Source organism: Myxine glutinosa, chromosome 1 (assembly GCF_964187855.1).
Source record: "Myxine glutinosa chromosome 1, kmMyxGlut1.1, whole genome shotgun sequence".
Lineage (NCBI taxonomy): Eukaryota > Metazoa > Chordata > Myxini > Myxiniformes > Myxinidae > Myxine > Myxine glutinosa.
In genome coordinates this window covers 322,220,691-322,248,381 of record NC_136261.1, presented here as the reverse complement: position 1 = coordinate 322,248,381, position 27,691 = coordinate 322,220,691, and the positions used below count along the sequence as shown (strand labels likewise).

Genomic DNA, 27,691 nt, shown 5'->3' with positions numbered 1-27,691 from the left:
CCTTTCGAGGAAACTTTGTCTTCCAAGATGACAATGCATGGCCTCATCATGCTCGCATGATCCAACACTTTCTTGCTGACCGTGGTGTAGAGCATATGGAGTGGCCTGCCATGTCCCCGGATATGAATCCGATAGAGAACTTGTGGGCAGAATTAATGCGTCAAATCGACAACTTGGACCAGCAGCCTACCTCTGTGCGTGAATTGCAGCAGGCTATTGTCACTGCATGGCAAGCGATTCCTGTCCAAACCTTGGCAAATCTCGTGAACAGCATGCCTCAACGTGTACGTGCTCTCCTGAATGCTCGTGGGGGTTACACAACGTACTGAACTGTAATTTTGCTGTCCGTAATCCCAGTTGTAATTTTACTTTTGTTTTTGTTAAAAAAGATTTTGGCTAATGTGCAAAATAAAGAAATACTTCTGGAAAACGTACAGAAGTTTAACACAGTACTGTCCGTGAATTGAGTTCAATATCAGTTTCCATCACTTTCAAGGATCAATTTATTTGCTTCGAAATGTCAAATGTGGTTTTTGTTTCTTTTAATGGTCACATTAACAAAATCTCGAATAATTTCAACATTATTCCAATGAACTTTTGGTTCGAAGTCAACTTGAAAAGTAAGTTCACCCCCACAAAAAAAATATTCCATATTAAATGCCAGGTCTGTGTATATATAAATATATATATACAGACTTGGCATTTAATATGGAATATTTTTTTTTTCTTGACTTGGGTTTACTTTCTTAACTCAGTATATCAATCTGGTGAGTTTCTTTTACACTTTGGTGATTTATTTGTTAAAAGAACCATGTCACTGATTGTCTGTCGCAGCAAGAAGTCAACAACAGGAATATATCACAGGTGGTGTGGCAAAATGTACGGACAGGTGCATTTGATGATTGGCTTCACAGTCGGGTATACAAGGGTTGTTGCGTTCTGTATTAGTGGAAAACAACTGCTGCACGTCTCCAAAAGTTATTGCCGCTTCCTCTGGAGATGGTCCGTCAACTCGACAATGCTGTTTGTCATGGAGTGGTGGCTTTATGAAATTACGGCATGAAACAGCGTGCTATTGCTCGGCAGAATGGCATCACTCAAGGTCAGGTGTCAAAGATCCTGAAACGAAATGCTCAGAGGGGTGTCCCTACTCCAATACCGAGGCCAGGAAGTCCCCGCAGAACCACAAGGAGGGATGATCGCCAGCGGCACCGGTTAGTTCGCAATGGCCGTACCAAGTCAGCTAATCGGCTTAGGTCTGAGTGGCAGCAACTGACAAATGTGCCTGTATCCAGAAGGCTAGTCAACCAACGACTGGTTCAAGCAGGTTAAAAGGTCAACGTAGGCCAAAGGTCAACCACTTTTTTAAAAATTTCTAAAATCCTCAATTTTCATCCGATTGACTTGAAATTGGAATGTGATATTTTTTTATTTTTTTATTTTTGGCATTCTTGCCAAATCTTGCCAAATGGTTGGCAAGATCGAGGCTCGTGAAAGAGCGAACATTAATCACACAGAAAGACAAACAGACACATAAAACAAATAACATCGGGAGCGGTAGACAAGATGGGGAGAGAGGGGGAAGTACACAAACACAACATTTGAGAGCAGGGACCGAGAGACATGGAGACATGGAGACATCGAGAGAACTGTGGGAGGGAGAGGGCTTTGGGGGGAGGCATGGGAAGGGGGGGGGGGGTGGGGTGGGAGAGGTATAAAATATATGGACACTGCCAGGACTTCCAGGAAAGAAGTTGGAATTTCAAACAAGGTGGATCTGGGGTGAATTAGTGGGGGTAGAAAAGATCAAGGTTTTGGATGGGGGAAGATAAGAGATGGTATGATGAATGATAAGATGGAAGATAAGAGATGGAAGATAAGATTTACATATCAGTTGACTGAATTCAACCAACAACTATTTTTGAAATCAGCTTAGGTCAGAAGAGCAATGTAGGCCAAAGGTCACCAACAATTTCAAATTTCTAAAATCCTCAATTTTCATCCGATTCACTTGAAATTTGAATGGGATTTACATATCAGTTAACTCAATTCAACCAACAACTATTTTTGAGATCAGCATAGGCCAAAAGAGCAACATAGGCCAAAGGTCAGCAACAATTTCAAATTTCTAAAATCCTAAATTTTCATCCGATTGACTTGAAATTTGAATTGGATTTTCATATCAGCAAACTGAATTCAACCACCAATTATTTGTGAGGTCAAAAGGATCCTCTACTGAGTGCCATTCTGCTTTGTACTCTTTTGCCAAGTGTCGCTCTATGAGTGATTTTTCATTTGTTTGCCTGTCTGTCTGTTTGTCTGCACAGAATGTGAGTGTGCTTTTCTCTGTAACTGTTGGTCCGATTACGAAGAAATTTTCACCGTAGGAGCACCTCCTCCTGTAGAATTTTTTAATGATACTTATGACGTCATAGGTCACGTGGTACTGGCACCATCTTGGAAATACTGAAAAAATTGCACCTCCATATCTCCGAGACCACTCCATGGAAAAAATTGAAACATGGCCCATTGTCTCGTACTCCTCATGGGGAACAACATATATTCATGATGATGTCATCAGTGCCTTCATTATGACGTCATAATTATATAAGTATAACGCTTTATCCGATCAGTTTGAAATTTATTGAGCATGACCTACACAAAAATTGTATGGGAGGATTAAATTGATGATGTCATTGGTCACGTGGTTTGGCAGCCATATTGTATTGGACATAAGTCCATGTCATCAATAAACAACACAAACACAGCAGCTAATAAACACCCCACAAAATACAAACATGTCCTGGCGAGGGTCTGCAATCTCTGATTGCTCTTTCTTGTTTACACATATAAATTGAACCACTTAGTCCTGTTCAAATCAATGAGCAATGTGTTATAAAACAACAATAAGAATAAAAGGCCCATATTTAAGCGCTGCTTGCCTCGTGTTTGTATTTCAGATAAAACACAAAGCAGCAAGCAATAAATGCTTGATGTGAAGTGCAAACCATCATTGAAAGGAACTCCAAAAGAAAATCGTCCAGTTCTGTGACATTTGCCTTGTACTAGCCTCGCAAACTTTGCCTAGCAAACAAACTCGTTGTTTCTACTATGCATCGTGCATTTGCTAAACTAGCTAATGTTTACAAGCATTCCACCTCACCCGACGATCTTTAAAGACACCAACCCTTCTCCTTGCACCCCTACAAATTGCCCCTATAAGTAGTTTCATCATACCAGAATGAAACCATACCTACAATGCTAGGGTTGTGGCATCCTAATTTATGGGAAAATGAATGAATGTTTTATACCAAAATCTGGGAAATTTTTATGTTTATCTTACCTTTTCTATGTCCATGGAATCTTGAAATTCTTGCATTCGTAATTTTTCACACTGCATTTCTGTAAATATTTTGGTTTCACAAAACAAATGCTTCTCTCGACGACTGTGAAAAAGCTGAACAGCAATCTGAGATTCTTCATGACTTTGATACATCAAATGGTTGGCAAGTTTTTTGATTCTACAATATTGCTGAAAAATAAACAGAAACAGGAACATAAGGAAAGCTTATACAAATCAAGCAGTGTTCTGATTTCACTGGATCTCCTACAAGAGGCTCAACTATTGAACATCAACAACAATAAACACAACACAATGCAATAAACCTGTGTCTCTGTCTCTCTGTAAGCCAACAATACATTCAGAAGCCAACAATGTCATCATCTTCATCTTCACCAAATGCCAGCTGTGTTGTGTTTGTACAACCAGATCCTCTGCAGTTTCCACAAGCAGTCGTACATACAACGTCATGCTTCTTGCATGTGCACCTCAAACTGCTGCAGTCGGTCTGATGGTTGCACCTGATGACCGTAAGCAGCTCCTCAGGAACAGGAGTCAATACACAACAGGAGTCAGGAACATGACTCACAGGAACAGGAGGATCACAGGAGGATCACAGGAGGTCAACAGGAACAGGAGTCTCAGGAACAGGTAGAGCACAGACACCTGGAGAGGGGACAAGCCACACATCGCTCTCCTGCCATCCCCACTCTTTTGGAATGAGTCCATCCCAGATCCATTCCACTCTTGAACCTGAGAGTACACACAGAAGATGTGGTACTTTGCTGCTGCTGATGTAGGTTGTAAGCTCTGTGGTTGAACATGAGACGTGCTGGAAGCTACCTTCTCAAAGAACTGCATGTGCCACAGCGAGTTTAGCTTTTCGCTGGGTTTCCCATTGTAGAGGATCACCAAGGCTTACTTTCCTGCAGCTACAACATCATCGTTAGAAGCTGACTGTGCATTAACCACCTTGGCTTGCTCAGGGAAGTGACTGCTTGTCTTTAATTTATTGAGGGAAGCTCCTTTCCCGATCCCGTAGAGGTGAGATGTTGTGTCACATCCAAGCACAGCATAGAGGGAGATGATGTGTTTGCTGTTCGTTAAACACCTTGATGTTCCAGATGTGAAACTTAGTTTTGTTCTTTGCTCTGGGCTCTGGTCGGAAGAACAGGTCATGAGACTCTAAGCTTGCATGGTAGGATGAGGAGGTCTGTGTCATCTCCGACCAGCACACTGTTGGTGATGGAGCAGACTCCACAGCCTTCTGCATGAGGAGGTTGGCATTTCCTGAAGCATTGTGTGTCTGACAGTTCCTTCATATGCTTTCCCACAATCCCCCCCAAAAAAACTAGAACAGCACTCGGTAGAGCGCATATCTCCGCCAGGCTGAACAGTTTATGTTTTGTATCTTGGAAAAACAGAAAAATTTTGCACCTCTACATCTCCAAAAGTGCTGCATAGAAAAAATTGAGAAATGGCTCATTGTAAAGAACTCTCCATGGGGAATAATACATGTTAATGATGATGTCATAGGTGCCTCCATTATGACGTCATAAGTCGACAAGTACAAAACTTCATCCAATCAAGATGAAATTTCTTGAGCATCATCTAGGGATAAATTAATGAAGAAAAAAAATAATGATGACGTCATCGGTCACATGGTTCGGCCGCCATAGTTGTTTTAACACAACAGCCTTAAAAACCACTGAAAACACATACTGGCGAGGGTGTAAATGATATTTTAAAAAGTTATGGACGAGTTATGACTAAACATGGTGGACGAGTTGGTTAGGTGACAAGAACAAGCCGATTAAATTTTGGTTCATGTCTGAATCCAGATCCAGCCTATCAGTGGGATAAAATGCTTGATGTTTGCTTGAAGTCGTTTGCTTGCTTGATGTTTGCTTAAAATGCTTGAAGTCGCGTGCTTACTTTTTCCACATGCGAAATTTGCATTTATGTTTATTTAAATTATACTATGGACTACAAAATGTAAATATTTCATGATATTTGTTATATTATATCACCTTTGTCTATCAATATTGTTGGAATGAAGATCAAATAGCTGTATGTTGAAATATGTTGAAAAAGTCAAAACTTTACATGGGGTGTACTTACTTTTTCACATGACTGTATAAGTGTCCCCAGGAGAGGGGTGGGGTTATGTTAATTAGTTAGAGATTATGGGTAATTAATCCCCTGTATGTAATGGGCTCTGTTATTTTTCCTCTGTTCCTTATGACAATGCAGCACACACACACATAGCAAGAAATCGCGCATTTAGAACACTAAATAAAAGCGACCGGAACCAGGACATTGAACCACCGATGATACCGCCGACCTGGTGATCACAAAGGCACGGCAGGTCCGTAAGGCCACACCCCGAAGAGCAGCGATTGGTCAGGACACCAAGAGCAATGAGATGGCACAAGCTGATAGGAGTGGGGAGGCAGACGTCGTCGGATGATGTCAGAGCCTTGAGGACAAAGGAGTTGGAGGGCCGACATTTTGTCTATGATTTTCTGGGTTTGGTGGCGAATGGTCGCGTTCCCGACATTTTGTCTCTTTGCTTCGATAGCTCTCTCCGGGCTGGCCTCCATAGCGAACGGTCACATATATGGTGCGCTCTTGAGCGAGGGACATTCATTGAGAACGGTCACGATTTTATATCTTCTTCGGGATTTCACAACGAACGGTCGGAGTTCACGAGCGCTCTTGGCTTTCTCTCGGCTTGTAGACCAGAGGTGAATGGTCGCCGATAAGCTCTGGCGTTGGAACATTGGTGCTGTGCAGTGACAGTTCATAGCGCTCTTGCGCTGAGAGACGTGAGTGCTGGTGAGGCGGACGATGAGGACGAGCGTGGCTGAGGGAACGAGGGCGTACTGAGGCCTACTTCCTGCCAGGGCCTGTGCCACGCCCGGATTGCGCGCTCGAGGCCTGAATGATTCTCGACGGGGTTTAGAAGACGCTCAGAGATAAGTGCCACAAAACAAACACGCATTTATTTTTACAGTTATTTTACCCATTGTCTGCATTCGAGTTTGTCTGGGGACGTCCTGTTTAGGAATCTTATTTTACCGTGCATTGTTTTGTTCGCCGGCATTTCTTCAATAAAGCCGGTATTTTTGTACATTTTAAATCCGTGTCAGTGGAATTAATTATCGCAGGTTCGAAGACGTCCTGTGGACCCGTACCGGTAAGCGCTCGTGGCCCTTCCCCCACTCCTCTCCTTCACGTAGGTCCGCCATTGGATTGAACGCCTTGGAGTTAAAGCTCGTTTGGTCATCTGTCGCCCTGCAGTGTTCACTACAGGACAGACACACGACAATATGTTGATAAACCTTTCACATACACTACTCACAATAAGTTAGGGATATTGGCAGGTTCTTCGGTGTGGTTGATTTTGTGTATTAATTATGTTTTAAAAAACTGTTGGTCCTAATTCTATGGTTATTAATGTGTGAAAAAACACAGCATTCTTGATTTCAATACCGTAACCCTAACCCCTATAAAAAAAAAAATAAACTCACTCCCACAATATCCCTAACTTATTGTGAGTAGTGCATTGTTTAGGGATGTTAGAACATAACATAAATTATATCAATTTGTTTCGTTAGTGATGGGTGAATGATCATTTTCCCATTCAGCTCATGGACAATGATCTAATCACAGGCATATACTCATGTTCTGAAAGAGTGAAAGATACACTCCAGTCACATGCTGATGAACAGCCTTATACTCTCCCATGATCTGGAAAACCCTCGTAAATCGAATTTTGGTCAAAACTTAGTTGGACATATTTTTTGACATACTAGGTTTTGCTTTTTCATTTAGTCCAACAAAAGTTAACAAAACTCTTCTGCTTTAGTATATTTAGTTCTGGCAAAACCAAGCAACTTGGCCAGTCATAATGTCAACTTGGCCAATCAAATGGTCATAAATTCATTGTCAATATCATCAATCAATGATAATGCTGGATACCGCATTACCGCAGTCATACCAATCGTACTAGATACCGCGGTCATAAATCATACTAGATATCGCAGTCATAAATCAATCAACAAATGCTGGATACCGCGTCGGTCCCGCTCGCCCGGAGACGGATTCCCGAACGAGTCCAGTCGAATTCAGTTCTCAAGTAGCAGGTTTATTATTCAGTCAACACAGCCGTGGAGAATCATCACGACGAGCCAGAACTCAATCTCTCGTGGCCTCGCCGAGAAAACTCTAAATGAAATCGTGCTGCGTACGGATATATAAGCAATCGACGATCAGATATGAGCAAGGCAACAACGTTTGATCTGTCTTTCATTTACCATCTGGCCCGGGAGAGAGAAACCAAGACAAAGGCAATAAGGCCTGTTACCGAGATATTTACGACCCCGTTCCGGTGTTGGTACAACGTTATCTGCGTCTCAGCCGAATTCCTGCTGCTCGGAGAGAGAACTCCCCTTAGAAAGTAATTTTCACAAGGTTTTGACAGAAACCAGACATTGTCCTAGTCATGCGAAGCCAGAGGGAGTTTATGCATAATTAATTATATATGCTCGCGCAAGCTCAAAGCGCTGTGGAACAAGGGTTCGCTGTAGCAAATGCTGGATACCGCGCCGGTCCCGCTCGCCCGGAGACGGATTCCCGGCGAGTCCAGCCAAATTGGGTTCTCAAGTAGCAGGTTTATTATTCAATCAACACAGCCATGGAGAATCATCACGACGAGCCAGAACTCAATTGCTTGTGGCCTCGCCGAGAAAACTCTAAATGAAATCATGCCACGCACGGATATATACTGAAACGCAAAAGAAACTTACCACCTTTGAAACCTTTAAATATCAACAATAACACTGCGTGTAGTAAATGTGTGAACTTATTTGTGGACAATAGTGTCCTCACTGTCAGACAAAACGGTCACGGATGGTCACTTGAACCTTCAATGGTCACTTCATAGCACAGCTGTCGAACAGCCGTTTTGACTGTCAGTGATTAGCCAAGGGGTACGGGATAATTTTAATGAGCTGCACGTGATGTCTTGATATTGGCTTTAAAAAGGCCAGTGCAAAATGGGCATTTTGACCGAAAAATTTGACCATTTTGACCAACTTCAAAAAGACCGAAAATGCAAAAGAAACTTACCACCTTTGAAACCTTTAAATATCAACAATAACACTGCGTGTAGTAAATGTGTGAACTTATTTGCGGACAATAGTGTCCTCACTGTCAGACAAAATGGTCACGGATGGTCACTTGAACCTTCAATGGTCACTTCATAGCACAGCTGTTGAACAGCCGTTTTGACCGTCAGTGATTAGCCAAGGGGTACGGGATGATTTTAATGAGCTGCACGTGATGTCTTGATATTGGCTTTAAAAAGGCCAGTGCAAAATGGGCATTTCAATCAACATGCCACGATTGTCAAGGGATCAACGGCAGCGTGCCCTGGGCATGCTGCAAGGCGGACTGAGCTACCGTGAGGTGGCACGTCGCCTTGGCTGTTCACACCAGACGATATCGGCCCTGGTGGACAGAGACACCCTCCACAACTCTGCAGATGACAGACCTCGATCAGGGAGGCCAAGAGTCACCACTGCAAGGCAGGACAGGCAGATGGTCCGAAGTCACCTGCGGGATCGATTCCGTCCAGCATCCCGCACTGCGGCAGAAACTCCGGGGCGTGCAAACCCACGGATCTCCAATGATACTGCACGAAGACGACTGCATGACTATGGCCTGACTGCCAGAAGACCATACAGAGGCCCCGTGATGACGGCTGCCCATCGCCGCAACCGACAGAGATGGTGCCAGCAGCATCAGCGGTGGACCTTGGCGCAGTGGAACGAGGTCGCTTTCAGCGATGAGTCAAGGTTCTGTGTGGACAGTCCTCATGGGCGTGAGCGTGTCTGGAGAAGAACTGGCGAGCGATATGCCGATTGTTGCGTGCATCAAGCCAACAGGTGGGGTGGCCCAAGTGTGATGGTGTGGGCCGCCATATCAGGCCGGTACAGGACGCCACTGGTGGTTGTGGATGGGAATCTTAATGCCCAGCGGTATGTGGATAACATCCTGCGACCTCATCTGCTGCCATTCCTGCTAGACCACCCAGAACTGAGAACCTTTCAGCATTGAGGACTGAGTGGGACAGAATCCAGCAGCAATCCATCCAAAGACTGGTAGGCAGTATACGCCGATGATGCACTGCCTGTATCTAAAACAATGGTGGCCACACACGCTATTGAAAGGGGACTGACATTGCACCCTGTGCTGTTCTGTACTGTAGAACAAACTGATGAGATGGTGTATCTTGGTCAAAAACTTGACATGTCATCAATAAAATGCCAATGTTTCAATTAGCAATTGTTGGTTTGTTTTATTTTGAACTGTTACAATTTTATTACATTTCAAACAAGTGGTAAGTTTCTTTTGCGTTTTCAGTCTTTTTGAAGTTGGTCAAAATGGTCAAAATGGTCAAATCTTTCGGTCAAAATGCCCATTTTGCACTGGCCTTTTTAAAGCCAATATCAAGACATCACGTGCAGCTCATTAAAATCATCCCATACCCCTTGGCTAATCACTGACAGTCAAAACGGCTGTTCAACGGCTGTGCTATGAAGTGACCATTGAAGGTTCAAGTGACCATCCGTGACCGTTTTGTCTGACAGTGAGGACACTATTGTCCACAAATAAGTTCACACATTTACTACACGCAGTGTTATTGTTGATATTTAAAGGTTTCAAAGGTGGTAAGTTTCTTTTGCGTTTTCGGTCTTTTTGAAGTTGGTCAAAATGGTCAAATTTTTCGGTCAAAATGCCCATTTTGTACTGGCCTTTTTAAAGCCAATATTAAGACATCACGTGCAGCTCATTAAAATCATCCCGTACCCCTTGGCTAATCACTGACAGTCAAAACGGCTGTTCAACAGCTGTGCTATGAAGTGACCATTGAAGGTTCAAGTGACCATCCGTGACCGTTTTGTCTGACAGTGAGGACACTATTGTCCGCAAATAAGTTCACACATTTACTACACGCAGTGTTATTGTTGATATTTAAAGGTTTCAAAGGTGGTAAGTTTCTTTTGCATTTCAGTATATAAGCAATCGACGATCAGATATGAGCAAAGCAACAACGTTTGATCTGTCTTTTATTTACCATCTGGCCCGGGAGAGATAAACCAAGACAAAGGCAATACGGCCTGTTACTGAGATATTTACGACCCCGTTCCGTTGTTGGTACAGGCATCTGATCGCTTTGAGTTCAGCGAAAGGAGTTCAAGTTCATCAGATGCCTACCAAAACAGCAGGCATCTGATCAGGAAAAAAACCTAGTAAACCGTTATGTACCCATATAAACAAAGCAAAAAAAGATGTGCACTGGAATAAAAAAGACATGTGCACTGGAAACATTGTCCCACATGTTCAGCTAACATGCCTAAACTAACTATTTTGTTCCCAGCACCCTAATCTCAAAGGGCCATTGTTTTTTTTCTGAATATCTCAAATTCCAGTGGAGATCACTTACCAGGTTTTTCCAGATCAGGGGAGTATTGTGAACATATGAGAGTTGATACGAAAGTAATGCCTTTTATTTTTCATGTCATGACCAAAGCATTGTAGAAAAGCTACGCAAGATCACAATGAAAGGTTTGTATCTCCCACCCATTCTAAGTTGAGCTACACTGTGACTGGTGAAGTGACATCACACGACGCTTTTAAAATGACTGCCCTGCTAGATGTACGTACGAAGCAGAGAACAGCAACTGAATTTCTTATGCATCACAGGTTCCTCCAGTGGACATTTATAGTCATTTAAATAATGTGTATGGCAATTCTACCATTGATGTGAGTACTGTTAGACGCTGGGCATAGCACCTCAAGAGCGGGGAAACCGATATTGATGACAAGTTTCGAGGTGGTCAGCCTATAACCACAGTGACATCGGAAAACAAGAATCAGATTGATGCTCAGGAAAGTGCGTTGCAGTTAATGGAGACTATGTGGAAAAATAACTTCAGACTTGCCACATATGTATACATATTCCCTATAATAATTGGAATTACCGGGTATATTTAGTGAGAATTAAAATAAGAGCAATTACTTTCGTACCGACCCATCGGTGGTGGAGGTAATGATATCCTGTTGCCATGATCTTCATCTAAACAAATTACAGGCTCCAATTTCAGTCGTTGTGCATTCATTAAATGGCAGCAATAGCAACGACATATTTACCTGGCAGCATAGATTATGTTACGTTTATGTTCGGTATTTACAAAACCACAGCTGATTGTAAAATAACTACATTTAACAAGTATTGCCAAATGACTGCCAATCAATTGTGATGTAGTTACGATGCATTATTAGTCAGGGAAATATTGACACATGGACCAAAGAGGAACCGATAAAAGTACACTAACCACTACATTGTACTGGTGAGTTCTCTGGCGAGCTACAACAGACAACCATTGCCATAAAAGTGTGAAATTTCGTTGTTTTTCATTGGGGAATCTCATGCCATTTGTTTAGGATATATGAACAAACTACGCAAATAAAATTGAGGCATATTCTTTTAAAACCTCAATGTGTAAATGATAAATTTATATTTAAAATACAGAATATTTTGCAACCATTGATGCATCATACTACATCACAAAATTAGATAATCATGGCAAATTAAGCCGATAAAGAGGAAACTTCATTAACAATTGTAAGATCGTCAATTTGAGCAGTTCGATATCATGTATTATGATGTACCCACAAAAACTGCTATCAGCCACCATGCTTCATGATTTACCTCATGTCCTTCATGCACTTTCATTTTGTCAGCAAGCATTCTACTCTGACGTGTTTTCTTCTTCTCCCTTGTCTGTGTCACTTCATGAAGATTTTTGTGAATGGAAGCCAGGTACTCTTCTGTTCCCCAAGGTTTTGGGATGCATGTTCTAGTAGTGAGGATAACATGTACGTAAAAAGTCTCTTTATCGTCTTGTGACCGACCACATGGCTGATGTTGATGTAACAAATTTCCAAGCACACAACATTTTCAAAATAAAACTGAACTGATCATTTGGTCATCTACTTACTGAAGAAAGTAGCAGATTGTTTAAGAAGGGTTAAAAAGTACTCAGAACAAGAACTTCACATTACTCCAAGAAGTGTGAACATTAAAAAAAAAATTCAATTGGTAATCATACCCACAAATCATACTACAAAGGTGAAATTGTATATTGTAATATATTCCAACCAGATAAATCGATCTTAGCTTTTAAAACGGATACTTTGAGAACAGGGAGGGCTCCATTCCACCTTTTGAAACCCTCATATGGAGATGACAACCTACAATGCGCATGCGCACGCATGCACACACACACACACACACACACACACACACACACACACACACACACACACACACACACACACACACACACACACACACACACACACACACACACACACACACACACACACCTTATCCGTTTATAATAGATGTACCTCAGTAGCTGTGCAAGCACCTTTCTGTTCAGGTACTTCTGGGGTAGCAGTATGTTACTGTCACACCCTGCCTGGATATACTCTTCTGTGCATCAGTAAAGCATCCTGGAAATCTGGCTGTGTAATTTGTGAGTAAGTGGGCGTGGTTTGTTGTGAATGCGTGTGACTTTATTTGGCTGTAATCTTATAGAGTGCAGCATGATAGCGAGGCAAGCTCGTATGGCATGTTGGGATTTTGAGTAGGTGCATAAGTGATGCAGCAAACCAATCCAATGCTTAGTTTAAACTGTTTCATTCCACAATCACTGCAAAAAAATAATAATAAGGAATGAAATCATACATACTCAAAGCCAGGATATTGTTTCTTCGCATAATTAACAATGCCACTGGTGAATTCCTGCAAAAGAAAATATCTGCATTATGCAAACCAAAGAATACATGAAGAACTAGAACGGCACTTGGTAGAGCGCATACCTCCGCCGGGCTGAACAGCTCACATTTTGTATACCACTAATAGGCAAGATCTGAATCCGGACCTGAACCAAAATCGAATTGGCTTGTTCTTGTCACCTAAACAACTCATGCACCTAGTTTTGTCATAAATCGTCCACAACTTTTTGAAACATCATGCCATATATCGTTTTTGGCCCGATCACTCAATGGTGAAAAATCACTTTTTAAAATTCTCATATATGTATCTGGCTTCGGATCTTCACCAAAATCGAATCGATTTGTCCTAGTTACATAAGCAACGTATACACCAGGTTTCATCTGAATCCGTCCACAACTTTTTGAGATATCATGTTCACAAACAGATAAACAAGAAGATGTCATGCAGAGCACGATACTTGCAAAATCCACCCCCTCCCCACCCTCCCCCCAAAAAAGGATGCCATTGATCCATCAAATTGTCCATTTAATCCAGATTAAATTGATGATCTCGATCAAAGCTCAGGTTAATAGGATGAAAAGTGACGATTTTTAAAATGAAAATGGATGATTGTAGAAGTTTCACCTTGAGTTGACCTTTGACCTTAAAAAAATAGTTGGTTTCCCAATTCAGTGAGGCGCTATGCAAATGCTGTTAAATTTTCAAGTCAATCAGATGAAAATTGATGGTTTTTTCAGATGAAAATTGATGATTTTGGAGGTTTGACCTTGAGTTGACCTTTGACCTTTTGACCTCAACAAATTAGTTTCCCAATTTAGTGACTCAATGTGTAAATGTTGTTCAATTTCCAAGTCAATGGGATGAAAATTGATGGTTTTTCAGATGAAAATTGATGATTTTGGAAATTTGACCTTGAGTTGACCTTTGACCTTAAAAATAGTTTGTTTCCAATTTAGTGAATCAATATACAAATGCTGTTCAGTTTTCAAGTCAATCGGATTTAAAATGGCGATTTTAGAAATTCGACCTCAAAAATCAATAGGCTTCTCAATTGTGACGACCTCTACAACTTGGTGAAGTTTCGTGACGATCGGTTTAGAATTGTGACCTGTAGGCCGGTGACAAACAGACAAAGAAGAAGACGTCATTCAGAGCACGATACTTGCAAAATCCACCCCTCCCCATAACAAACGCAACCAACCAATATGCTTGAAAAATCTTCGATTTTGCAAGTAACAGACAGGGGTGAAAACATAACCTCCATCCACCTTTGGTGGCAGAGGTAAGGAGAATAAATGTAACTTTGTAAAGGCTTATGAGTAAACTTTAGAGCAGACCCTTCAAAGTATAATTTGTACACATATACCTAAGATGTGTAGATAGATGCAATTACAAATTTGCCACTTCAATAAAAAAACCGAAGAGTTGTCTCGCACCAAGTTCTTCCCAAGACTGCGCGAGGTAAGTATTCCATGAATACCATCTAGTTGCTGAAAGCATTTATATTGAAAATGTTTATTCTGTTGAAGCATTATATGAATAGTGCTCAACTCGTATGTTTCATCAGCAAGCATGACTTTAGCCCTAAAAACCAAATAAATATCACTGTACTCGCATGTGTGCAATGTACCTCAACGTCTTCAATCGCGCGTTGTTTCTTCTTATCCATTGTGTTTTCAACACCCACTTTGAAGTACCATTCAATATCCACAATACCAACGCAGTTGTCTTTCCTCCATAGGCATTACAGCAATAAAATCGTACGCTGCTTATCCTGCAAATTATATAAAAAATGCATTTTAGGAATAAAAACAAACATTAAATAAAATTGACAAACCATTTGCTTTTTGTGACTGACAAAAATGCCCATTATAATAAAAAAGAGTACAAGCAAACCATCAAACACAAGTACTGTACCCATTACTGCTGTAAACCCAGTTGTTATCTACAGTCATGGCCAAAAATATTGCCACTCTTGCACTTTTTAAAAATAACTCACAATTTTCCCTAAAAATAAGTTGAAATTCACAAACGTATTAGGTCTCCACAATTCTTTATTTTACTGTTAATATTACAGAACATTTGTTTTTGATTCAGAGCTTAATATATCCTTTTAAATCAGACAACAAATAGAAATGGCATTGACAAAATTATTGACACCCGAGATTAATATTTGGTAGCATGGCCTTTGGACAAAATAACTGCAGTCAAGCGCTTCATATAGCCATGAACGAGCTTCCTGCACCTATCTACTGGCAGTTTGTCCCACTCTTCTTGTGCAAACTGCTCCAGTTCTCCCAGATTTGAAGGGTGCCTTCTCCCAACTGCTGTTTTCACATCTCCCCACAGGTGTTCAATGGGATTTAGATCTGGACTCATTGCTGGCCACTTCAGAACAGTCCAGAGTTTTGTGTTCAACCATTCCTGGGTGCTTTTTAAAGTGTGTTTGGGGTCATTGTCCTGCTGCAAGACCCATAACCTTTGACAGAGACCCAGCTTTCTGACACTGGGTTCAACATTGTGCTCCAAAATGCCTTGGTGATCTCCTGATTTCATGATGCCATGCACACATTCAAGGCACCCAGTGCCAGAGGCAGCACAGCAACCCCAAAACATCACTGAACCTGCTCCATCTTTTACTGGAGGGAAGGTGTTCTTTTTTTGAAGGCTTCATTTTGTTTTCTGTAAACATATAGATTGAAGGAGCTGCGCTCCAACGCGAGTCGCAAGAAGTGACGCGACCAAAGACGGAATTCGTCCGAGTTGCTTTATTGAAACAAAACAGCTCAGGTATTCTGACAAAAGCCCGTTTTCAGGCAGCAATATATATACACATTTATGTCGGGAAGTTTGCCTGGCAAAAGCTATACCGGGCATGCCCGGGTGTCAAGGGCGAGCCTTGGAAAGGCGAGTCTGGACCTGCCCGGGCGTGTTTGGCTGCGGCCTGGCAAGCCGAGGCTGGGCGTGCCCGGGTGCTCTGGACGAGCACTGGAAAGGCGAGAGCGGGCATGCCCGGACGCTCTGGGTGAGCCCTGGAAAGGCGATAGCGGGCATGCCCGGACGCTCTGGGCGAGCCCTGGAAAGGCGATAGCGGGCATGCCCGGACGCTCTGGGCGAGCCCTGGAAAGGCGATAGCGGGCATGCCCGGACGCTCTGGGCGAGCCCTGGAAAGGCGAGAGCGGGCATGCCCGGGAAAGACGAGACCGGGCGTGCCCGGGAGGTTCGGGCGTGCCCGGGAACAGCGAGTCCGGGCATGCCCGGGAGAGGCGCGTCTGGCCGTGTTCTGGCCGGTGCAAGGCGATTGTGTGCATCCAGCGGTAACCGCTACACGATCATGTGCTTTAACAAAAAGCTCTAATTTGGTCTCATCTGTCCACAGGACATTCTGCCAGAAGGATTTTGGCTTGTTCAGGAGTTTTTTGGAAAAGTCCAGTCGGGCTTTCTTTTGTCTCTCTCTCAGCAGTGGGGTCCTCCTGGGTCTCCTTTCATTGAGGTGGTGACGGATGGTGCGAGTTGAAACTGTCGTACCTTGTGTTTGAAGTTCAGCTTGAATCTGTTAGGCAGTTGATCGAGGTGCTTTCTCCACCATTCAAACAATCCTTCGCTGCAATCTACGATCAAGTTTTCTCTTGCGGCCACGTCCAGGGAGGTTGGCTACAGTGCCATTGGCATTAAACTTGCTGATAACATTGTGTACGGTGGACACAGGAACATCAAGGACAATTAAAGAACAGACAATTCTCTGGTTTTCTTTATTTTCTCCATGCGCATTGCATTGCTGTGCTGTGAAGAGAAACAGGTTGAGATGGTTTGGTCATGTGTTGAGGAAGGATGAAAGTGACTGGTTGAGAAGAGTGATGGAAATGAATGTAGAAGGAGGTAGAGGACGGGGAAGACCGAGAAAGACTTGGCTAAAGGTGGTGGAAGAAGAAATGCGGGCAAGGGGGTTAACAAGGGGAGAAGCAGAAAATAGGGCAAAATGGAGAAGATTGTCATGGAAACCGCAAGGCGAACCCCGCTCGAGCAGGGAAAATGGCCTTAAAATGCCTGTTGTTGTTGTTGTTGTTGTTGTTGGCGACATTCTAAGTAGGATAACCTTCATTTATCAATGGCCTAGAGGTATGCACACCTCTCGGCAGTCAAGCCTGGATTCATATCGAGCCCTCATAATCGTCAAACCTGGCCCTCATCCTTTCCTTATACTCTACGATGATGTTGCCCCTACACTTCCCCCACCAAATAATCTTCTGACCTCTGCTCTTACGCCACAAACACCACAAACCTTTGGCAAACAAAAATAAACTCTCTTCCTTTTCTTCATCCTCACAACAAACACCACAGGCTTGTGTTGGGTAGTAGCATGCTCTCCCGCTACTGTTTTGCAATCCTTATCCCTCCACAACTGTCACTTCCTTATCACCACCAAATCTACTTCTGTTCTATGCTGTCCATTACTTTAGGTAAGCGTGTGGCTTTCCCGCTTTTGAAAGAATGAACCAGCTATGGCCATCATATTCCTTACCATCAGCTCCACCAGCTCTTGACCCTCTCTATACCTCGTTCCCCAACCAAATTTACAAACAGATTCCTCTTCACCTGGTTCCGCTACTCCCATGTGTGCATTAATCTCTCCCGCAATGCACAGCATCACCTCCATCTCAACCATTCCCATCATCCTCTCCAGTGCGTCCCTCAATTCCTGCTTCTCCACGCCAGTCCTTACCATTTGTGGCCCATGTACTGACATAACACACATCATTTGTCTCTGTACCACCACCCATGCCATAACTATCCATCCCTCCCATCTTTCCACTCTGACAACCTACTTATTGGTATCTTCCGATACGATTATTCCCACATCATTACTCCTTCCATCCCCACCCACATGCAAAGGCTTGTATCCTACTACCAACCTCCTTACCCTGTCTCCTTTCCATCTGGTCTTCTGTACACACAACACTTCCAACCTCCTTCTCTACATCATCTCTGCCACCTTACCTCCTCCCCCCCCCCCCCCCCCCCCAATTGGTCCCACATTCAAATTACCTAGTGTTACGTGGTCCTCCCTGTGACCACCTGGTCTCGGTGACCCCCGGACCTTGAGAGGAACCCCGCCAGAAAGATATATGATTTATACGCTTTCGTAACGCAATCAATACCAAGTAAACCCTCCAGTGGACCAACGAAGGAAACATTCCAAATCAATAAGGAAACCACACCAAGGATCCGGATCAATCAACAATATATTCACCCCTGAGTAGAATCATCAACAACACAATACTTCAACCCTCCATATGCATTCCTACAATACTTCTAAGATGGCCATCTTATATATTCCCACCTTGCCCCCTACTTACGGCACCCTCAATGGTCAATGTCTCTCACAATGTCTCTGGGCCCCTCCCGACCAAGGTGAAGGTCGATTCGCGCAGGCGAATCGCGATCTCAAGTCAATGGCCGAACAAGGTCGACTAGGATGGCGATGTTCGCGCCGACCCTGCGCCCCAGTAGCTCGATCTCCGCACGCGGGCGGTTGAACGGACCTCTTCCTGACGTGCTCCAAACGGGCACGTCCCATAATGGGAACAGCTGCTGCAGCAGACCCCTTCTCGGCAAGCCACCGAGGTCGGAGCCCGTGATCTGGGCTGTGAACGGCTCGCCAAGCGCGCGAGGCCCCAGGCGCCCCCGTACTCGTTCTCGTAGACGTTGAGGCGAACTGTGCCGGACGCTTGGTTCCTTCCAGGAACCCCCGGCAACCGGACACGTAACAGGTAATTACCCCGCGCAGGTAACTCCTCGCGCCAGACGGGCTTTTCCAACTCAGCGTTCTGCCGCAGGTAAAAGGCGACTTGACCCGCGTCCGCTGGTCGAAGAAGATGGCCGCTTTTCTTTCCAGACCTGGTCTTCCTCTTTTCTTCCGGTTCACCATCCCGTTTCCGGTCTCGTGGTTACCAGGAGCGCTTCTACCCCTTTAGCCACAACAACCTTTAATAGAATAAACATTAATAAGAAATGACCTGAATAGCCATTCCCATAAACCCGGAATTCGTAACACCCCCCCCCCCCCCCCCCTTCAAGAAAGAAAGTTTGAACACCGCGAAAACTTTATTTGCAGGCCAACTTTGATAAACAGACAAGATAACTCACACCCTAAATCATCAGTTCCCCTGGGCAACAATTATCACATCTCCAAAATAAAGCAACAAAATTTCACAAAACCCCCAGAGATTTCCAAAGGTAATTCACTCTGGACAAAGCACCAGCAACGACATTGTCCCTGCCCTTTACATGTTCAATTTCCCGTTGGACTCCTGCCAAGCCAAACTCCATCTCATGACCCTCTGACTTTGACTGTCCGTTTCTTGTGAATGAAGGTTAAGGGGTTGATCAAAGATCCAAAGTTAAGCAACTCGATAGCACTTTTTCCGGGAGGCCAAGCCGAGTATTCACTACATGGACGCCTTTAGGAACGTAGAGTTCACGGTTAGTCTGTGTAGGAATCTGGGCTCGGCGGCTCCGCCGTATTCAGTGCTTCAACTTCTCCGGACTCCTAATAATTACGGTGGGACCACTTGTCACAGTAGTCACCTGACTGGCGGTCTCCTTCTCGGCCAGTGCTCTGATAATTATCATTCTTTCGGGGGATGCCGTAACTCTGGGAGCCTCCATAGTACTATCGGCTGCGGCCACCACCAAAACTACCGCCCAGTTGTCCTCTCCTGTAGACCTCTCGACGCCTACGAAATGCCTTCCCTACTGTTATGGTTCGACCCTCCAAATCCTTGCCATTCCAATTCTTCTCTGCCTCTCTGGCATCTTTTGTGCTTGCAAACGTGACAAAGCCGAACCCTCTTGACTGTTGCGTTTCCCTGTCTCTTACCAACCGCATTTCCACCAGCGGCCCATATCTGTTGAAGACAGAGGTCAGAACTTCTTCCTCTGTTTTGAAGTTCAGTCCCCCTACAAATAACTTGGTACTTTTGTCGCCATCCCGAGCTGGTGTGGTTTTATTTTCCCTGCTGGGCTCTTTACCAACCCTCGGGTTACCATAAACTTGAACCCCGGCCAAATCATTCCCGATAACCACAGATACACCCTCTACAGGAAGCGTGGCTTGTAAACCGACGGTGACCGGTCCTGACACCAAATCGGACTCCAAATGGATGACATGAAGTGGAGCACTAACACAGCCACCGATCCCCTGTAAACGAACACTATCCCCCGTTGCCGTCTCCTCGGACCATGGCAAAATGCCTTCAAGCATTAAAGATTGATGTGCTCCTGTGTCCCTCAATATCCTAACCGGTCTCTGGTTAGTCGAGGCTCCATCCAGTGACACAAACCCCTCTGAAATAAATGGTTGGTAACCCTTTTGATGGCGATTTCTCACAATGGCCATTGCATTTGGAGTCGTACTAGTCGAACTCCGCTCCTGATTTTCCTTTTTCAGGGCATAACATTGGGACATCACATGTCCAGGTTTCTTGCAAAAAGCGCAAGTAGGCCCGGAGGAAAAACTCGTGGTCTGCCTCGGGCCCCCCGGAAAATAAATTTGTCTTGGGCCCGTAGCCCCCTGATTTCAAGCAGTTGGGGTATCAGAGTTATCCCCATAATCACCTCGAGGCCACCGCCATGTATTGTCGTTCTCCGCACCGGGTGTTCCATAACTCCCCTGCTGAAGTCTAGGCGAGGAGTTAGGTTTGTGGACCCCTATCCGGTGTGTTAAGGCATAATCATCTGCCATGGTGGCTGCGTCCCACAACTTTGGTACTTTCTTTTCCTGCAGGTACACTTTGATGTCCTCGTGGACACACTGTTGAAATTCCTCCACCAGGATCAAGTCACGCAATGCTTTGAAGTCTTTCCCGACTCCTTTTGACTCACACCACCGATCAAACATGTTTTCTTTCACTCTGGCAAACTCCACATGGGTCTCACTCTCCCTCTTCCTGGCATTCCTGAATTTTTGCCGGTAAGCTTCAGGAACCAACTCATAGGCTTTGAGAATGTGCTTCTTCAATACCTCATAATCTGCACATTGGTCCATTGGTAGCGCCGAATAAATATCTTGAGCTTTACCCACCAGCACACTTTGCACTAGTATGGTCCAGGACTCCTCCGGCCAGTTTAACTGTCGAGCCACTTTCTCAAAGTGTGGAAAAAATTTAGCGACTTCCTTTTCACTGAAGGGTGGAACCAGCCTCACATGTCTGCCCACATCCCAGGTGTTCTGGCTAGGTGTCGGCCCAGTCATCAAGGGTGGTACCTCTCCCCGTTCTCTCATTAAATCCAGCTCCTTGAATTTAATTTCTTGCTGAAGCGCCATGTCACGTTCCTTTAACTCCCTTTCGGCTTTTCTCTCCTCTGCTTCGAGTTCCCTTGCAGCTCTCCTCTCCTCTGCTTTTCTCCCTTCTAACCTTTCCTGGAGTTCTCGTTCCACTCTCCTTTCCTCTGCTTGTTTCTCTTCTCTCCTCTCTTCTGCTTTCCTTTCCTCTTCTGATCTTTCCTTTTCTGCTTTCCTTTCTTCTTCTTTGATCCGTTCCTGGCTCCGCAATTGCAACTCCAGTTTTCGGAGCCCAACGTCTTCTGGTTCTTCGGGTAGCCACTCCCAGGCTAACTCGTCCCATGTTCCTAATCCCACCATAGACTGTATCACCGTGGTCTGCAACTCGGCCTTCCTCAAATTAATTCGGACCTCCAAGTTAAAATGTTTGGCCAATTTCAAGAGGTCCGATTTTAGTAACGCTCGGAACTGTGCCTCACCAGGGGTTACCGCAAAGTTCTGTGCAACAAACGCCATGGTGACTATCGTTAACACCTGTTAACCTTCACCCAAGACTTTACCACAATTTCCCAAAAATTTACCAGACTCAATTCAGGGAATCTTATAATTTTACCAATTAATAATTAATTAATTAATTTTAATTAATAAAAATATTATTTTATTATTTTATACAATTTTATATCCCGGAATTCAATTGGACGAGCCCCCAATTCTGTTACGTGGTCCTCCCTGTGACCACCTGGTCTCGGTGACCCCCGGACCTTGAGAGGAACCCCGCCAGAAAGATATATGATTTATACGCTTTCGTAACGCAATCAATACCAAGTAAACCCTCCAGTGGACCAACGAAGGAAACAATCCAAATCAATAAGGAAACCACACCAAGGATCTGGATCAATCAACAATATATTCACCCCTGAGTAGAATCATCAACAACACAATACTTCAACCCTCCATATGCATTCCTACAATACTTCTAAGATGGCCATCTTATATATTCCCACCTTGCCCCCTACTTACGGCACCCTCAATGGTCAATGTCTCTCACAATGTCTCTGGGCCCCTCCCGACCCAGGTGAAGGTCGATTCGCGCAGGCGAATCGCGATCTCAAGTCAATGGCCGAACAAGGTCGACTAGGATGGCGATGTTCGCGAGGACCCTGCGCCCCAGTAGCTCGATCTCCGCACGTGGGCGGTTGAACAGACCTCTTCCTGACGTGCTCCAAACGGGCACGTCCCGTAACGGGAACAGCTGCTGCAGCGGACCCCTTCTCGGCAAGCCACCGGTCGGAGCCCGTGATCGCGGCCTCTGGGCTGTGAACGGCTCGCCAAGCACGCGAGGCCCCAGGCGCCATATATGGTCAAAAATGACTATTTTTGACTTTAATACACATTTAATCTACATTTCATCGACTTTCAGAAAAAATAAGTATATAAGCCATAGCCTTGTTAGGTTGAACACAATTGCTGTCTGTAAGTTTGGAATTACATGATAAAACAGGAATTTCAAGGACAAAATGTCGTTTTTCTCGATTTTCATTTTTACAGTTGAATGCGTCTATTTCAGGGTAGATATGAACTGTCCACAGCATACAAAGGAAATATTCGTTAATAATAGCCTACATTACACAATCTACTCAATAAAACAAGCTTTCTTTATCTTTACAGATTCACATTAAATAGAAAGCAGTCCTACTGAAAATGGCAAGCCCTGGTGTGAAGCCGGTGAAAGTGTTGAAGCGGAGGCGAAATGCAGATGTACTACATTTCACCCTCTGTCTATTTTGTCAAGACGACAAGGTAGAACCTCTGCGAATCGGCTCATCTGCTGGAAAAGCTCGAATTTCTGATGTTATTGAGATAAGAAGAAAATTAGGAGACACTGATTCGGCCCTTCTTCTAGAAAGTTTGAGCGATATTTCAGAAACACAGTGGGAGTCAAACAGTATCCATTGGCACAAAACTTGTTACGGTAACTTTACTTCTCAGGATCGCTTGAATCGACTGAGAAAGAAACAGGGTTCCCAATTAACAACATGTGAGATCGGCGAAACATCTGGTGAGACATTCTCATGAACAAGTCGCAGATCCCATCAGATGGATTCCGATCGGTGCAAGTTTTGTCAAGATGCAGATCGACGGAAAATGCACAATGTGGCGACGATGTCCCCTCTCCGACAAAATACTGACAATGGCAAAAATTGACCTAACAATGAGAGTCAGATTAGCCAATGTAGTAGATTTAGTGGCAGCTGAGGGGAAGTACCACTTAAAATGCTTGGTGGAGTTTGAGCGAAGAATGTACAAAGCACAGAAAGATGTCACAACACAGAGAGAAAATTACAAAGGTTTCGACAAAATCTGCGTGGACCTACAAAACGGGCTATCGTTGGGTCATGTCTACGACATGGGGGATGTTTGGAACAAATACCAGCGAATTTGTAAAACCACGAATACAACGCCGCCATCTCGATATTTTTCAAGACGACAAACTTTCTACGATGACGTAAGCCAACGTATTGGTTCCAAGGGTAGTTTCGTGCGTCCTCTAAATGTCCAATCATCCCTTCTAATGTATCCCAGCGATCAGTTGGATTTTGTCATTGCAAAGACCCTTGCAGTATCAAGCGCTTCATCGGAGTCTGATGCAAGAGCTTCATTCTTCACTGAAGAATTAAAGGCACAGTCGAGCATACATGGAGATATCTCCCAATTGTCAGCTAATCATGAAGAAGCCGACACTCGTTTGATCCGACATGGCCTCCATGCTGCTGATGTGGGCTTTGGTAGACTCCAGGTGATATGTAGGGATACAGATGTGCTTCTCATGCTCCTTCACTTCTTTGTCTCCAGGGACATGGAAGTATGGATGATCGGTGGATCAGCAAAAGACCTGAAATGCTATCCAGTCCACCAAATCGTCAAGAAGTTATCTCAACCAGTCATTGAAAATATACTTGGTTTTCACGCTGTCACTGGTTGCGACACATGTTCGTCGTTTGCCGGTGTTGGGAAGAAGGCCGCATGGAAAGTGTATGTTGAACATCCACACCTGCTCGAAGGACTTGGTCGAGATCGGGGCTTTAAACAGACGGAAGTTTGTTTGTCGCTTGTACAATGTGCCAGATCCATCTGGTGGCGTGAATAACGGCAGGCATGATGTATTTTCCAAAGGCAAGAAATCTCTGGAAATGCTTCCACCAACAGAAGACTCGTTCCAACTACACTGGGAACGGTCCAACCACCAAGCCAAGATATGGCTGCAAGCAAATGTTCCAGTTGCCATAGCCGAGGATCCATCTGTATGTGGTGGATGGTCAACAGGTCTGACTGGGTTGACTATTGTATGGACTCGAATCCCATCAATCCCAAAGGCCTGTATCGAGATCATCTCCTGTGGATGTCAAACGAAATGCCGCCGGGCTAACTGCAAGTGCTATGGATCGAGACAGGTGTGCACTCCAGCATGTGGCTGTAATGCAGAGAACTGTTGCAATCCGTCCGATCAAACCATGGACTAAATAACCATAAAGATTCATGGACTGTGACATGGAAATACAATTTTGAGACGTGTGTTTTGATGCGAACAAATTCGTCTATAAGAACTATGCTATTCATGAACAAAGTTCGCGAGTAGAAGTTGCATCCACTGCATCAATCAATATTTCATTTACATGGATATGAATACATGTGAATATAGTATATCAATATAAATGAAGAACTCTAAAAGGACGAAACGGAAGTATTTTCATTGTATTGTTGGTTGATTCACAATATCAATTGTAAAACACGTTTTTTCGAAGCTGTCCATGCGCTCATGCTTTCGAAGTTAAGTAATTTTTCACAATTGTGTTTTTGTCGAAACTGTATCTATATGTCGGTGTGTGTACCTAAAGTGTGTCTTTAGTAAGATTCTCGGTGTTAATTTTTCATACATGTATACAAAATCGTCGGTTAATTTGTGTCGCGTATTCTGAGGCCTAGTAGGCTACCGTGTCCGACCTTGAGGCTTTGTTTTTCTCTCAGCGGTCCATCGATTGCACTGCAATTACTTTCGTTCTCTGTTTTTGTCACAGTTTTTCACCCCATACTTCCTTGTTTAAAATCTCAACTCAAAAATATATATATATATATTTCCTTCTCTGTTCTTATTCGTTTATTCGTTGTTCTTATTTGTTCGTTCGTTCTTCGATCACGTTGTTCGTGATCACGTTGTTAAAAATGTTTAAACTTTCCCCTGAAGAACTGTATTCTGTCATATATTATAACACCTTTTTCTTCTTCTTCTATAAAAGGATGCTTTCGACTTGCTCACCAAATCGATTCATTCCAAAAAAAAAAATCCATCTCTTACAGTTCCTTTTTTCTACATTCCCGTAACTCTCCTGCACTCCACCCCTCCTTCAGCGTCCTCAAACGTATTTTTGACTCGAAGGTCTCAAGAAACCCATTTTGCTATAAATGTTCGTTTCCCATTAATCGTACCCTTTTCAAAATCCAATCTCACCCCTCACCTCCAAATCTTCCCCATCACCCCTTCCCTCCAAAACTTCCCCATCACCCCTCCCGTCCAAATATACCCCCTTGCCCCTCCCCTCCAAATCTTCCCCATCACCCATCCCTTTCAAATCTTCCCCCTTGCCCCTCCCCTCCAAATCTTCCCCATCACCCCTTCCCTCCAAAACTTCCCCATCACCCCTCCCCTTCAAAACTTTCCCCATCACCCCTCCCCTCCAAATCTACCCCCTTTCCCCTCCCCTCCAAATCTTCACCATCACCAATCTCTTTCAAATATTCCCCCTTGCCACTCCCCTCCAAATCTTCCCCATCACCTTCAAATCTTCCCCCTTGCCCCTCCCCTCCAAATCTTCCCCATCACCCATCTCTTTCAAATATTCCCCCTTGCCCCTCCCCTCCAAATCTTCTCCATCACCCATCTCTTTCAAATATTCCCCCTTGGCACTCCCCTCCAAATCTTCCCCATCACCCATCTCTTTCAAATCTTCCCCCTTGCCCCTCCCCTCCAAATCTTCCCCATCACCCATCCCTTTCAAATCTCCCCCCTTGCCCCTTTCCTCCTAAACTCCCCCCACACCCCTACCCTCCGAGACTCTCCCTCTCTCCTCCCCTCCTAGACTCCCCTCTCACTCCTCCTCCTCAAAGCGTCCTCCCCGCTTCTTCCCCCTTCCAAAATTCACCTTCATCTCCCCCAACCTTCTGCCTTGCTCTTCCCCCTCCTCAAATAACACCTCACTGTGCCTCACCCAATTACCATCAAACCTTTTCTCCACCCCATTCTTCCCTTTCTCCAAGCTATTCTGAAATCTCTGACACACCTTCAACAGCTCTCCCTACCTCTTCCACATCTTACCCTACCCCTCCCCCCCACCCCCTGTTCTGTATCCGATGCTCCCCCTTCCTCTTCATTAACGGTATGGACCTCAAACATCCGGGGCCTTCGCTCAAACTTGATTGATCTCTCCATACAGGTTGCTTCTGACAAACCAGACGTGATCTGCTTAACAGAAACTTTCCTCCTTCATGATGTCTCTGATTCCTTGGTATCTCTCCCAGGTTACTCCCTCCTCTGGTATGATAGACCTGAGCCTCGTCCTGGAAGTGGGGTTGCTATCTTTATAAAACAAACTCTTCCTCACTCGCCCTGCACTGCCCTCTCTCCACCTCACCCAGACGAATACCTTTGGCTATGGCTTCCCCTTCGCTCCCACGTTTTGTTCATATGTGTGCTGTACCGTCCACCAAACAGTGATGACTCCATCTACATCTCGCTGTCTGATAATATGGACTAACTTCTATCTACTCATCCCAACTCACTCTTCCTCATATGTGGTGATTTCAATTGTCACCATGCCAGTTGGCTGGGTGTGGGTACCTCTCTCACCAGCCATGGCTCTTCAGCAAAGGACTTCTGCGACTCACTGGGACTGACACAATCTGTCAATTTCCCGACCCGGATCTCAGTCAATGGAGCATCTTCTCTTCTGGACTTGGTTATGACTAACTTCCCTGAAAATGTCTGCTGCTCTTCTTCTGCTCCAATCGGCTCATCTGATCATGTGCTTGTTAAAGTGGACATATCTCTGACCATTCTCAGAGAGCCTCCTCAGCGTCGACGAGTCTGGCATTTCACTCAGGCCAACTGGCACGGTCTTCAAGCAGCCATCAATCATCT

The 27,691-nt window shown here is 44.3% G+C and overlaps 1 protein-coding gene across 1 annotated transcript in view; it reads right to left on the bottom strand.

Moving 5' to 3' along the window:
- Nucleotides 1-2,863: 2,863 nt before the first annotated feature.
- The window catches only part of LOC137411259 (sperm flagellar protein 2-like), a 30,178-nt gene continuing 5,350 nt past the window's right edge, over nt 2,864-27,691 (bottom strand). Inside the window, exons 2-6 of the mRNA XM_078779008.1 lie at nt 14,845-14,988; nt 13,168-13,220; nt 12,123-12,270; nt 3,344-3,532; nt 2,864-2,869 (exon numbers count right to left, since the gene is read on the bottom strand). Coding sequence (XP_078635134.1) covers nt 2,864-2,869; nt 3,344-3,532; nt 12,123-12,270; nt 13,168-13,220; nt 14,845-14,883 — 435 coding nt within the window. The 5' untranslated portion in view covers nt 14,884-14,988. The remainder of the gene's footprint in view (nt 2,870-3,343; nt 3,533-12,122; nt 12,271-13,167; nt 13,221-14,844; nt 14,989-27,691) is intronic.